The sequence below is a fragment of the Carassius auratus genome, unplaced genomic scaffold (assembly GCF_003368295.1).
Source record: "Carassius auratus strain Wakin unplaced genomic scaffold, ASM336829v1 scaf_tig00214947, whole genome shotgun sequence".
In the NCBI taxonomy this organism is placed as follows: Eukaryota; Metazoa; Chordata; class Actinopteri; order Cypriniformes; family Cyprinidae; genus Carassius; species Carassius auratus.
Genome location: NW_020527875.1, coordinates 120,584 through 136,431, shown reverse-complemented (window position 1 = coordinate 136,431; position 15,848 = coordinate 120,584). Strand labels below are relative to the sequence as shown.

Here is a 15,848-nt window from a genome sequence, read left to right as displayed (position 1 = left end):
GGTCAATGATTGTGTGTGTGTGTGTGTGTGTGTGTGTGTGTGGGTGTGTGTGTGTGTGTGTGTGTGTGTGTGTGTGAGAGAGAAGAGAGAGAGAGTTTTAACATTTCAGAGTGTATAGGTGTGGTTGATTGTTATGGTTGTGTCATGTGTTTCTGACAGGTATAAAGTAGTCCACAGATGGATGGGTGGCCATTTCTGTCTCTCTCATTTTATGATGACTTCTGATGGTCTTCATTCATCATCTAGGATGCGGAAGGCAAACATTCTGTTCATTCACTCATGCATGCATTAATTAGTTAATTAATTTAAAAAAAAATAATTTTTCTTAAAAGGATAAAGGAAAAAAAGATGATTGAGTTTCTCCACGTTCAGTTTTATTTTTTTATATGACAGTCATAATTAGATAGCATTGTCAGTCCGTCTGTTTGACTTGTTTGTAAATGGAGTTGATATTGTGAACTTTGGCTGACATTATAGTGATTTTGATATACAGCATAAACTGAAATACCCAGAATGCACTGCCTAATCTCATTTTAAGCACTGCTTTTTTTCAAATACACAGGCGGTATAGTATAGATCAAAGAAAGAGTGCCTTGTGATGGAACTTAACAACCTCATGACCACAAACAGTCCTAACCAGGCATGATGAGATTAAGTTAAATCTGTCTCAAAGTGGTCAAAAATCCTGCTGTATATCAAGTATCAAATGTGTTTTGCTTGACTTGTCACATACTGCAGCTTTTTTCCTTTCCCCCTGGACAGACAAAAAGCTTGATGCTATAAATGTATTGCATTGCTCCTAGCTATGATACAGTGTCATTCTTTTTTCCTCTATCTGTCATGATTGTAAGAGCCTCAATGGGGCAGTAAGCTACCCATTAATCTTAGATGACAGCTTGACCATAGACGTACTGCAGTGAGGCGATGAAATCCTGGAAATGATCTCGCTTAGAAAGTTAAAGCATTCCTCTTCTCTGTATAACATGAATGTCATCATTGCAGTAGTTCTAGTGTAGACTGAGGTTTGTTGAACATTAGAAACCTCTGTGTCTTTGACAGACAGCTGCGATTGGAGCCATTCCTCATAGTATTTTTTAAGGCAAAGTTTAAAAAAATGAATCAAAGGCTCTAGGAGGAGATGTTTTCAGGGTTTTCAGAGTGATTATCCAAGTATTATTTATACCCCACACAAAGCTGAGCGAAAGAGAAGAAGGGACAATTAGAGCACTCATTCATATACAGATTCAGTCAGATTCATTTAAAGGATGCCATGTGATGTGCTATCAGCTAATAAACTCGCTGGATTTCATGATGTAATCATAAAATCCATCAATAAACTTTCCTATGCATGAGTCTCATTCTCTCATCAAAGAGAGACTACTACTGTAAATGTGTTTTGTTGGAATATGTTCATCATCCGGAGAACCTAGAACAAGGTGGAGTAAAACAATAAATATTAAAATGAAGGTTCAATTTCCATAGACTATAAATTCTGCTCATCAATCAGTTTATAAAAAGCAAATGTTATGTTTACAGTGATGTACTTACTATGGAAGTCAATGGGCCTTCTACTCTTCACTGTACACACAAAAAAGCTTATAGCTGCTGCAATGTACTACATGCAATGTACTATTTATATATTTACTATGTATAAAGAGGCTGATGATGCTTTTTAAATGTTCTTTTTTATTCAGGCTTCTCAGGCTGTTAAGCAGGTGTTTGTGCATGATGGCTCTTATTCCTGCCATCAGATTGCCACTTATGTTGCGGTTGTTCTACTGAGGTCTGCTTGAGTTTCTGCTCAGGTATAAAGTGTCTTTTTGTGTCCCACATACACCAGCATCAAACTGTGTCGGAGTCCGAATCGTAACAAGCTTTCCATTTTACAGACAAACCGATATACTTGACTTTCTTAATATTTTGTGGTGAAAAATGATGCTTTGTCTATTAGACTAAAGAAACTCGCTGCTAACAGAGTTTATATGTCTGCTTTTAGGTGATGCCAGCAACATTTGTTCTTCTTTATTACTCTTTAACAGGAAAGTGGTTTAGTTAACATTTGAGACAGAAATAGACTGAGAGAGTCAATAAATAATGCTAGTAAATACTAATTGATAAAGAAAATGTAACAAACAGAAAATTCTGACTTTATAATTACTGTTAAGTCATTATTTCACTGCATTGCAACATGATTAGCAAGCTTTGCATTTCATCTCTGGTGCTTGAAATGCATAAACTTATATTGATTTTCTGTATATCATCTATAAACAGACTGGATGTCAAAGGCTATGTTCGGAGTGAAATAATAGCTTACTGCATACTGCGCAATTTGTACTCAAAGCTTTTTTTTTTTTAAATATGTTAAACCTAATGTTAAACCTTTTTTATACAATAGTACAGTACACTATACTGTTGTCACAATGTGCATGTTTAATTGAGGTGTTTTTGCAGTTTTAACCTAACTTTTGTGTAAAAATATTTAAACTTTTAGGTAATTTTGTTATTCTGGAAATAGAAGGTTAGGTTGAGTCCATTGTATTGTGGGATTTTATTCCATAAATATATTCTTGCAATGTGTTCTGTTGTAAACTGCACATTTAGCAAAAGTAGTAGTTCATACATTTATTCATTTCATACAGGTGTATTCTATATGCACCCTGCAAAGTTTTAAGAGTAATAAATTATGCCATTAGTAGCTGTTCTGGTTGTTGGAGGGGCTGTAATTGCTTTAATGATACAAACTTGTTCTGATGTTCCACAGAGGCTGATGATGCTGGAGTCATGCATGAACAAGAGAGATCAGAGAGCAGGTGGAGGGCCGAGATGAACCTGGTATCTAGAGATAAGAAGGCAGATACGGGACACTGGTGCATTACTGTCTTTAAGGGCAGATAAAGGGCAGCATTTGTCATCTCATCACCATGGGTAATTAGTTCCAACTTCTAACATCCTAAATTCCAATCGATCATGGCACACTCTAAATAGCCCTCAGACAGGAATGAGTTATTCACGATGACCAGGATGATGTCAAGTCCAGGAATGTAGAAATGTCCCTGCATCAGTTATGTGACTCTGACTGTAATGTATTAATGAGCTTCTATTCAGACCTCATGAAGGATGGTGATGAAATCCATTAAATGTCCAAAGACAAATGGACTGATGATTCCATTATGATTTATAATCACCTTTCCCCAGGTCACAAATTTGATAAAACTACCTTTTATTACTACCTTCATTTTCCATTTAATTTAAAAAGGTAATCACTCTTTTGATAGAAGCAAACTGTGAAATATTGATTTGAGCATGGTTTGTGCTATAAAAAAATGACGATCAATACTTATTTATTTTTTTATTGTGATTTAAAGTAAGAATATATAAATATAAAATGATAAACTCTTCATATACAGTATTTATATACAGTATATATATATATATATATATATATATATATATATATATATATATATATATATACTGTATATAAATACTGTATATAAATACTGTATATGAAGAGTTTATCATTTTCACCTATATTTATTTTAAGTTATTTCACATTAATGGAGAAGAAAATTTCAAATGGCACTTAGAGGCTTTTGAATTTTTGCAATTATACAGTATGTATATATATATATATATATATATATATATATATATATATATATATATATATATATATATATATATATACTGTATAATTGCTAATATATATATATATATATATATATAATATATATATATATAATATATATATTGTTGTTGTTGTTATTATGTTATTATACATAAAAAAATGTTATTTAAATATAATCGAGACTTTTAGGCAATTTAGGTCTTTCTATATTCAAGAGTTGAATTTTGAGTTTTGTCTTCATAATGTCTATGTAATGTCTATGCAACATAACTACATAAATAAACTACAATACATCACAGAAACAAAAAATGTTTTACTGTTATCTTGTCCTTCCGTTTGATTTCAGTCACTAGTCTTATATCATACTTGTAGAACTGGTTTTCATTTCCTTTCTCATCTCTCCTGCACAGCTCGAGCAGAGATATCATCACTGTATCTTCAAGTCTCACTCTGGATCTGTGCCAGATGTTAGCTTGCCTAAAATTAAGAAATCGAATGCCACAAAAACATAAAAAAAAAAAACTTGTAAATATGGATCTCCATATGCCCACTGAATCTGTCAAACCACTAGTTTGACTGCCCTATTTTTCTTCAAACATGATGATGGTTGGAGAAAAGAAAGTAGTCCAGTTGGACTGTAATTTTACCCCCTTCCTCCCTCCTTCCTATATTAGATATTCAGTGTAATTTGTGATCAATCCAGAGGTATGGAAAAGCACTAGAAGAAGACTGTGTCCTCTCAGATGTGGCAGGGCTGGACTGAATCTTAATCATCCATACTATCAGCACAGACTGTGAATAAGCCCCTGATGAGCCCTTCATTTCGCTTTGTCGGAAATGCACAGAAAACCACCATCTTCCTTTAGTTTACCAGTGCATGCAAATATGCATGTGCGTGTGCACACGTCCACAGATTTTGATTGGCCATATAGTAATTTTTTGTTGACTAAATCTCTCTGTGCTCTTGTAAATTAAAATGCCTTGGGCTTTGAGTGCTATGCAGGGCAGATGGTGAAATTGAACATTAAAAAAAAGAAAAAAGAATAATCTATATTGGTGCTTAAACAAATATAAAATTCACATTTAAAATATCAACAATTTATGGACTATTTAGATTTAAACAAATAGTTTTCATTGATAAACAAACAAACAAACAAACAAATAAATAATACAAAAAATATAATAATACCCCCCCCCCCCAAAAAAAAACCCTTCTGAAGTGGCATTTAAGTGTCTCTGCACAAACTGTTTAATGCTTCTCAGAAGTGCATAAATGCATTTACACAGCAATAATACTTTGATACTAAGTTCAGAAGTGGGACAGAGCAAACCAAGTATAGTCTGGCTTTTATGCAGCAATATGTCTTTACACTGAATTTTGAGCAGTCACAGAGCAGCATTAACTCTAGGCATCTTTACACAGCTGAATCAAGGCTGCTCTGTGCCTGCTCAAAATTCTCCTTGAAATAATGCCGCATAAAAATCTGGACAAAGCCATTGGTAACTAAATAACTTTTTTAATACAACTTTTTTAAATCAAATTACTCCATTATTAATATCTTTAATAATGTATTACTTTTTTCATTTTTACTTCTTAATTTATTTTATTTCAAAATACTATCTTCTGTTATTATGTTTATGGATTTGATCGTCCAAAATCCATACAGAATAGCATTGTTAAACTTATTTCTTCTATATTAAACTAAACCTTTGAGATGTGCAGAAATCTTCTAGTTGCTGTTTATAAAGCACAATGAAAATGTTGCACCCAAATTCAGGCCTGGAATTACACCGCTTAAACTGGATGGCATGTAAGCGTCCATGCAAATCAAACTCTTACATTACTCAGTATTCTGAATATACAGCCATAGTAACCCTCAGATATAATAACCCTTCTCTCTTCTGTCTCATTTACATAAGCTCCACCTTTTCCTCATCGCCCTACTTAACCTGTGGAGTTTTGACATCATCACAGCAGACCAGAGGCTCAGTGCTACAACACACCTGATGGCCACAGGTAAGACTTCTTGCTTTTTCTACTGAATATACATGTTAGGAAAGAACATGTTAGCTCAGTCTTTAAGTCTGTTTTTTCCTTCAGAGTGTGATGCTAATCTGTGGAAAGATAAGGGGGGGAGGGATGTTTTTAGTGCTGTAACACCAAATCCTCTTGAGGAGCACAGATAGTCACCATGGACACCAAAACATAATCATGACAATAAAGCGGGCACCTGTATCTATAAAAGTCACACCTTTTAAAGATGCAAGCAACAGAATAGAATCAGTGTTAGTGGCATAAACACATATGCATAGTAATTATTAGCAAATATTCAATAGTCCTCAGATTTCCCTTCAAATTCAACCCTTTTTTTTTTTCTTTTTTTTTTAAGATGTGAAAAAACCTTACATTTAAGAACTACCTCCCCTTAAATTCATGTGAATTTAAATAGGGAACATGCTCAACAGAGCTTTCATTTACAGTAGATACATGCATTTCATTCAATTAAAAATGTCCTTAAAATTGTGCTTCCTGTCTGTTACTTCTGTTTACATTCAATTCAAATTTGGAACTGAATTAAATTTCTCAATTCATTTTGAAAGCGCACAAACCTGACATACTAACTATATAGAAATGTTTTTGAAGATGCCAATATGGTTTAAATTCACAAAAATGAGAATCCATGTCTGTCTAAACCAGTCTCAAGTCTCATTCTAAGATAAGCTTGCTTCTCGGGACAGCTAATCCAAAAAAAGAGAGAAATTTATTATTTGAAAGAACAACACCTCATTTTCATTTACATTGATTTATCTCCAAAAAGTGTCCTGCAAGTTTGTATTCAAGAAAGAAATAATGTACATTCTGTCTTTGTTCTGGAAGAATATGCTTTGTATCGTATCACAAGCTTCATAGAAAATCATCTAACAAATCGATTTCAGTGGAATTGTCATTTAGATGATCTTTATGTTCCAGTGAGTTCCTGTGTGGCTGGCTTCTCATCTTTTTGCGGTACCCAGGTTTTGTAATCAATAACAAAACCATCTGTGTAAGTGCAGGGACACCTGGGCTTTTTGGGTGAAAGCCACTGAAGTGGAAGCACTGCCAGAAGGGAATGCCCTTCTAGCAATGACAATGCAAAAACATAAGTTTCAACTTCACAACATGTCATTCCACCTCACATTATGCATCTTATTGCTCTGAAACATTATTAATACTTAACTTACCCTGTCCATCCATGTCATCTAATTAGTTTCATGTTGTGTGTCTTCACATTCTCATCCTACCAGAGAATGATCATGGTTAAAAAGACCTTATTATGATGAATGATCCTAGGCTCGGCTAATGCTAACCTTCTGTTTAACACCTTGCAGGGCACAGCACCCAGAGATTGAGAGCTTAATCTAAAAGCTGTTTCATCCCAGCTATGATAGCCAGTAACATGAAAATTAGTCTGATTAAGTTACTGTCAGTTTTTACCTTAAGAGCCTGGTTCATAACTAAAATATGAAATCATTAATCAAGATGCCAAGGTCTGCTGACCAAGGGTAGTCTGATGCATGTCCAGAGTGTAAAACATCAGGCACTGCATAATATTTGATAACTAGCTAGCTGGTGGTTGGATATTATCTTTTTATCTGGATTTCATCCCAGACTGGATCAGCAATTAGTCAGAGGACTTTCAAACTATGAAGCTCTAAACATGACATGCAACATTTAACGTTACAGCTGATCACGTAAGTATAACTTATGTTATTATATTTAACCTAGTGCTGTTTAACCAAAATAATCATTCTCTATAGTTATTGTTATAGTTATCCTTCTGCTTATATTTTAAGAAATACCATTCAAAAGTTTGGGGTCAGTAAGATTTTTTTATATTATTATTAAGAAATGAATACCTCTTTTCAGCATGGATGCATTAAATAGACAACAGATAACGTGCAAAGAATTATAGGAAGTGACTGATTTAGATGTTACTATGGAAGTTATCTTATGGAAAGATTAGATTAAGTTTCCTGGAAAACCTTATTCTAGATTCATCAAATAAATTGACAGATTATTTGTTATTAACTGTTATTAACTGATAAATCTAATGCAATTTATATAATCATAAACTGAAAATTAGGGCTGTCACAATATTCGATTTTTCACATCATGGTTATTGTGGTCATAAGAATTCACGATATCAATATCTTGTGATATCTAGAGAAACCTTGGTTTGGGGGGAGATATCAATCAAATCATTTTTTTTCTTTGTTTATTGAGTTTTTCTTTTTCACCCAATGAGCATAAAGATACTGATAAAAGCAGGGCACAAGACTCTGGCTTTCTCCGTTTTCTTTGCAGTTCCTATGAAATAACAAGAAAATATTGTCAAGTTCAACATTATGATGAATAAATATTAATGGTAACACTTTACAGTAAGATGTAATTTGTTAACATTAATATATTAACTAACATGAATGATCAATGAACAATACACACAATTTATTAATCTTTTTTAATAAATATAGTAGATAGATAGATAGATGATGTTTATTTCATAGCATTCAAATTTTCTCACAAATCAACATAACTGGCGACATAACAGACAAATTATACAAATGCATGAGTCATTCATTGTTCATGTTAATTCACAGTGCATTAATGTTTACAAACACAACTTGTGATTTTAACAAAAGTAAATGCTAAAATTAACATGAACTAAGATTTAAAAAAAAATGCTTTTGTTATTATTTGGTTTGTTTATATATGTTAACTAATGTAACTGATGTTAACTAATGAACCTTATTGAAAAGTGACCTCAGCTGAGACATTAAGTTCATGGCACTGTGAACAACTTAACATTTTACAGAGTTTAATGTAGCAATGTGGTCGCTCAGTTTTTCAAGATTAGTTTTAATCGTGTAACTGTTAATAGATTTGAACAAAGAAATATAGTGTATACGCACAGGCCGTATTGCAAATACAAAAAAATAAGATGAGTAAAGAAAACGCAGTACTTATTAAAATAATCACCTTTTACTTAAATATATGAACAAAGAAAACCGCAGGTTAATATAACGTTTCCCACCAGTATTGCCACCTGGAAGCTCAACCAGTACTGGTATTGCTGTTATCGCTAATACCAGTATATCGTCACAGACTAAATTAACATGATATCGATAATTGTTGCTTTGAAAATCACGGTTATTGTCAATACCGTTATATCGCGATGCCCCTAATGACAATACACAATAATGCCAATAGTCTCTGGAAAGAGGTTTACAATGTGCTGAGTTTGAATGGCAACAATTTCCACTTGTTAACCTGGGCCACATTGCAGTGGGAAAGAAAGGAGTTGGATCCATTTCACAGTCGTGAACACAGTGGTGAACGATGAACTCCTGAGCACCGAGAAGGTCCTTGGTCTGGAACACGCAGCTGGAGGATTCTTGAAGGTGAAGGTTCTGAAGTCTGTACATAAAATCCAGACATCACACAGGAGCAGGGTTGCTGAAGAGAAGGTACTGAAGTTGTTGCTGAAGGTGTAGGGAGATTATAACCTTGTGGTTGTTCGTTGCTGTTTCAACCACAAGGCAAAACCGGTTTGGTAAGAGGTAGTCAGTGATTACTAATGTAATATCTGCTGAAATTCAGCTTTGTCTATAGGAATAAATTACATTTTAATATATTTTAAAATAGAATTTTTTTTTTTAAATTGTAAAAATATTTTTTATGTATTTTTAATCATATAAATGCAGCTTTGGTGAACATAAAATACTACTTTAAAAAAAAAGGAATATTAAAATCTCTTACTGACCACAAATTGAATGGTAGTTTATATTTATTGCACTCAGGAACAGAGTTTTGTTTTGAGAATGTGACTGCTTATGTCATGTTGTAAAGTTCCCAAAAGCTCCTCCAGAGGTTGCTCCCCTCTTGTCCTTGGCCATCTATTAATGACTACATTTCCCATGATCCTTGGCCTGGACTCATGTTGGCTTTATTCATCACACCTTGTTAATGTATGCTAACTGACTTCTTATATTTTTGTTCAATGTACTGCCACTCTACACACAGTAATGTTGTACCAACAATGTTCTTTTGGTTCTTCTGCTCACCTGTAATATTATTCATCTGTTTTATAATGAATAGTGTTTAAGTGTCTGTCCAGAAGCCAAACATTACAGCAGAATGAATCTGAAGCTGGTCATTTTTATGCACATTTGATAGTTAAACATTCCTTTTAGGAAACACTTCCCACTTTACATGCATAAAGAGGGAGAGGGAGAACATCAATGAAACAAGTTTTTTATTGGCCCTCGAGCTTATTTAATTTAGCCTCCTTTTAATTTGTTTTTCAAATTCACTTTCACTTTGGTTTTCTGCTATAAGCAGTGTTTACCCTAAAACCCTCCATCGCATCTTCACAATCCTACTATTACTATACTAGTCATTTTGTGAGCTACTGGATAAAAAGGAATTAGAATGAAATGAAAATAAATTATGTACCATATTGGAGTTAAAAAAAAAAACAAAAAGTCAGTACTTTTTATTTTTTCAGTTCTTGTGCAGTTGTTACAAAAACATATTTCTATTCTATCTGATCCTTAGAAATTGTTTTCATTAGTATTGACTAATGTATTCAGGTTTATTCAGTTATAAATTACATGTTTGACTTATCACACGATGCATACTTCTAGCTTCGCTTCCATTGTTGAAATGTAAGCTAGTTGGGTAGGATATAAAGATGATTTAGCTTATAAGTAATTATTAATTTCAACACATCTTATTTTGCTCTGGAGAATGATGTACTATGCACATTGCTGTACAGAGTTCAGAACAGCTTATTTATGCTCAGATCCAGAGATCATTCAAGCGTTCAAGCTTGAGGCTCGGTTGGACAAATCCTGCAGCATAACAAGATAAATTCTCTTTACATGCTCTAAAATAGAGGAATAAGAGGAAACAATAACGTAGCACAGTTATTATGGAACAAATCATTTTAATGAAACTGAGCCAATTCAGCCATGGAATGATATTGTAATATTATAATTATAAAATAACATTTGTTACTTATGTGTAATATGAAATTATGTGAAATAATGTTTTAATATTTGTTGAAAAACTACATTTCACTCTGAAAATAGATCTTGATTAAACAGCTTGCATGTGTTGAAAAAGAAGGGAATATTTACAGAGCAATATTTAAATGTAATATTAAGCAAATCTGTTAATGGCTTATGCTTACACTTTAAAATTCACATGAATACTAGAGGTCAGAATGCCCCTCTTTATCTATAACACTTATTGCCCAGATGATAACCTTTAAATAATTATTTTTTTAAATGCAGAAAAACATGAAAATAACATGTAAAAAAATTATTATAATAATAATAGTAATATGAAAAATATTTCATATATCTGATGGTTAGGAGCGCAATGTTATTCATTATGATATTTATAATTAAGATGCATACTACAACACGATCATTGTAATATTTTAATATTTGTTAAATTTGTTTTATTTTCTTATTTATTCATCAGTTTTCATTTTTAAAATATATTATCATTTAAGTATTATTTGTTAATATCCCCTTTTTAATCTACTTGCAATAATGTTATTTTGCGCAATATTAATTCAAAATCTATGCTGCAAACTTTGGCTATAAATGAAGATGTGATTTTGTAAAAATGTATTTTATTCGCTGCATCTCAACACATATAAACATACGTTCACTTATCCTTTTTTTATTAATAATTTTTATTCAAAATATTTATGATTATTTAAATATTATTATTTAATATTAATAGTTGAATCCGAAGTTATTTTGCACAATTTTTACACAAAATCTAAGCTGCAAACAATGAAGATGTGATTTGTGAAAAACTCGTTGTCTAATCTTATTTGTGATTTAGATGCATGCCAACACACAAGCTCGCTTTAATCTTGTCACATTTGTTAGAGGCACGCTCATGTTCTCTGCACCATCATACTTTAAAATATTCTGTGGCTGAAATAAATCTAACAGAGCGGAGTACTAGAAATATGAGTTTGTGTTCTACCCTCCATTTCTCTGACAGAGCACTTGGCTCCTGCTGGTACAGTATGTCATGACTGTGTACTTCCTGTCTGTCTGTGATTCAGCCCCCGTAGGCTCTGCATTGAGCGAGTACTTCGGCCATCAGCCAGTGGTCATGGTGGGGGGCCTGCTGAGCAGCATTGGGATGGTGGCAGGGTCATATGCCCAGGATCTGCTACAGCTGTACATCACTGTGGGGTTCCTTACAGGTAGGAGCGCAACCAGCAGTGGAGCATATGACTGTCCCCACTTGCTCCTGCACACATACATTCACGCTTCCAATGATTCAATTTGGATTCACTACTTGAAAAGGTCATTAGCCATTTATAGCAGCTGTATGGGATCTTATTCAGATTTAGGAACACTGCAGACCATATGATGAAACGGGAAAATGTTAGGGGGAAAGAGAGGGAGAGAGAGAAAGATTTTATCCAAGAGATAAAATATAACTTTTAACTACTGGTGCATTAAGTGTTACTTGTTTAATCTTTTTACACTATTATTATTTTGCACAAAATCTAAGCCACAAAAACTAAAAATTTACTGACTTTGTTTGACCAATAAAGCAGGAAAGAAAGAAATATATTATGCTGCACAACTTTTTCAACATTTAAAATGATAAGGAATGTTTCTTAAGCACTAAATCAGCATATTAGTATGATTTCTGAAGGATCATGTGACTCTGAAGTTCAACATACTTCAGCAATAAATAAAAAAAAAAGCACAAATGTTTATTAGAGTAATTGTTGCTTATTAGTATGGTTGAATTGTGTCATTGAAGGTCAGCAGCACCAAAGACATTGGTTAATAAAATGTGATTAAATACATAAAAGATATTTGTGTTGTTTAACATTTCATTATTGCAGGTTTGCATCACATTCTGAGTTGCATTTTGCTGTTTTTATTCATTTTGAGGCATACTTAATCTGTGGTTGTTATTTTGAGTGAGATTAATGCGTTAATCTCATTAGTTAATGCATTTTCACTTATTCTAGAACAATAATGACATTTTACTTCTGATTTTTCTCAACATGGGGACAGAAGAGCTGTTAATTAATAAATGGGGAAAAAGAAACTGGCGTTACTTGTTTAAAAAAAAGTAACTCCGATATTTTCTTGTAAATTAAAAAGTAATCCGTTACTTTACTAGTTACTTGAAAAAAAGTAATCTGATTATGTAACTCCCCAAACTACGTTACCCCCAAAACTGGTTACTAATAAATATAATCTTGTAATACTCTTGTACATTTCAACAATGTTTTATCCTATAAAAGTAATGCCTTGTCAGAAGAATAAATGCTTGCTCGTCTATATCCACCAACTTTGCTCTCTGAAAGTCTTTTTTGTTTCGTCCTCTGCAGGATTTGGCTTAGCCCTGACCTGGACCCCTACTGTCACCATGCTGGGCTGGTACTTTGAAAAGCATCGGCCTGTGGCCAACGCTCTGGCCAGCGCAGGAGAGTGCACCCTCACCTTCATCCTCACCCCATCCTTTCAGTTCATGGTGGAACAGTATTCCTGGAGGGGAGCGATGCTGATCCTGGGAGCTCTGCAGTTTAACTTGTGTATGTGCGGAGCTCTTCTGAGACCCCTCAACAGACACATTCCTCCTAAAGAGCTCATAGAGGAGAACGAACATGAGCTGGAGCAAACTAACACAGACTCTAAAAGTTCAAATAACAAGTCAGACTCGAAAAAGTCTGATCCACTGAAGGTCAAAATAATACGCTTCATGGACTACACGCTTATCGCTAATGCTCGCTTCATGGTCTACTCAGTGTTTGGTGTCTTCGCTGCTCTCGGCTTCTTCGCTCCATCTCTCTTTCTGGTGCCGTACGCCCACAGTCAAGGAGTGGGAGAGTACCAGGCGGCTACTCTCATGTCCATCTCTGCGGTGCTAGATTTGTTAGGACGGGTGTTTTTCGGGTGGGTGGCTAATCTGCAGCTGGCGAAGACAGTCCATCAACTGATTGTCACAGTGATTCTTTTGGGCATTGTTCTGTTGCTTTGCCCATTAGCAACCACATTCACCCAGCTAGTGTTGTTCAGTTCGGGTTATGGACTGGTGTTCGGGGCCACTGTGGCGATTCACATCACGGTACTAGCGGAAGTGGTGGGGCTGGAGAAGCTTGGGAGCGCACTGGGATTCTTCATGCTCATCCGCAGCAGCGGTGGCCTCCTTGGACCACCTTTGGCAGGTGAGATGTTTAAAAGAAATATGGTCACTACTAGTGACTATCCTAAGCAGTGGAAAGTTATACTATTTTATATTTGTGGTGTTGTTTTTTGTTGCTTTATTTATTTGTTTGTGTGTAATTATGACGTAATATTGTTACAAATTACTTGCTGAAGATACTCTCTAATCTGATAGTGTACAGTCACAAGATGTCCTGTTACATTACTGTATGTTGAAAGCTCTTTATCAGTCATCCTAATGCACACACTTTCCTAAACATAATTCTTTGATGAGGTTTCTCATTAATGCCTGACAGGGCTCAATTTACAGTAATATTGCATTACTGTATCTTCCCATAAAGCATTGCCTGTCAGATAAATGTATTTGGCTATTGTGTTAATTTCATGGACTATTGGTCACTGCATAAATGGCTTTTCCTGTTTCAACAGCAGGCAACGCTTTGACTGTCCTCACTCAAACCATTGATTTGGTTTCATTGGCTGTAATTTTTCTGTGCCCACTGCTCAGAATGTAGAACACATCACAAACGCTAGGGTGATAATACATCAGCGTAGCTTTAGAAAAGTGGCCAATAAATCAACAAACAAACAACCCGCCCTGAACAACATTGTATATAATACTGTAGCTTTAATTGATTACTTGACGATAAGCTCTGATAGGGAAATTCCAAATAGATAGTTTTGTAATGTTGAGATAATGACATTTTGCTCTTACCCAGCAGTTTTTCTCTCAAGAACATCTGCCAAAATATAGCACCACAAGCAGCCAAAAACCTCTCCCCCACCAGAGACAGTTCAACACTCAATCATCCAGAAAAACCTCATCTGTCTATTTAAAGGCATTGACTGCCAAAACTATGTCTATATCTGTATTCTGATAGACTAATGTACTTCAAATGAATCTCTTGGGTTTTTAGTCCATTAAATAGTAGAGTACAGATTAATGTTTGGGAGGAGAGGAGCGCCTTTATTTTAGGCACTACAGGTTAAGAGTGTAGACTGCTGGGCTCCATAACCGGCGGTGTAATTACACCATAAATTAACTCTGCGGCAGTTTTTGTCAGTGAGTTTTAATCGGGTTGGAAAACTGCTTTACTGTGGCATTATAAAAGATGACTCAAATGATCACCGCGTCACTGACTTCACAGGCGCTCTATTCCTTGGTGCTTTAATTGATTGATCATTTAAATGTTCGGGGAAGTGTGCATTCAGAAAGCAGCTTGGCCTGAAAACGTGAGGTGGGATGATGCACGAACAACTGCGGGCAAATTAGTGGTGCTTGAGCAAGCGTCACTATTATGCACAAACTACCACCCAGAAAATCCTATTGAAACCACATACAAATGCCTTTGCAAACACCTACAACATGCTAGAAACGTTGTGGCGAGTTTTGCATGCAAGCAGCACCCTCACATTTTGCTCATTGTGGTTCTATTTTAAAGATTTGTTTGCATATATGAATGACCTTTACGTGTAATTTCCTTTTTTTTTTTTTTTTTAGTTTAAGCCTTATTTTTCTGCATTAATTCAGTCTTTGTCATTGAATAGTTCACCTAAAACTATGCTGAACTACTGCTTTCAGTGAAATAATCCTATTTTCTACTGTTTCTACAGGAATCTTCATAGACAAAATGAGTGACTATGGTGCTGGTTTTCTGATGGCAGGTGTGGCTCTTCTAGTCTCTGCCCTCTTTCTGCTTGTATTACAGCAGATGAACAAAAATGGGACAGAAAAGGGAAAAGACATCAACTTGGAGAACGGGAAAGGACATGAGGCCACGGGGATATGAAAAACAGCATAATGTGTTATGTTTCACATGCAGCCATGTAAGCAGAGATTATAATTAGAGATGACTGTCAAAAGTGGTGAAACTGACATCATGGCTAATGCTGCTGACATGCACTTTCTGTTTATTCCTGAAGGAAACCCTCACTCTTAATGATGCTGAGTGAACAGACA

General features: G+C 34.7%; 1 protein-coding gene across 1 annotated transcript; it reads left to right on the top strand.

The window, feature by feature from the left end:
* Nucleotides 1-2,761: 2,761 nt before the first annotated feature.
* On the top strand, nucleotides 2,762-15,848 carry LOC113093285 (monocarboxylate transporter 2-like; the record flags this gene model as incomplete). The annotated part of the gene is made up of 6 exons (XM_026259085.1): nucleotides 2,762-2,832; nucleotides 5,549-5,645; nucleotides 8,985-9,133; nucleotides 11,694-11,901; nucleotides 13,054-13,890; nucleotides 15,503-15,848. Coding segments are annotated over 6 exons (1,538 nt in total), but the record flags the coding sequence as incomplete, so codon positions are not given.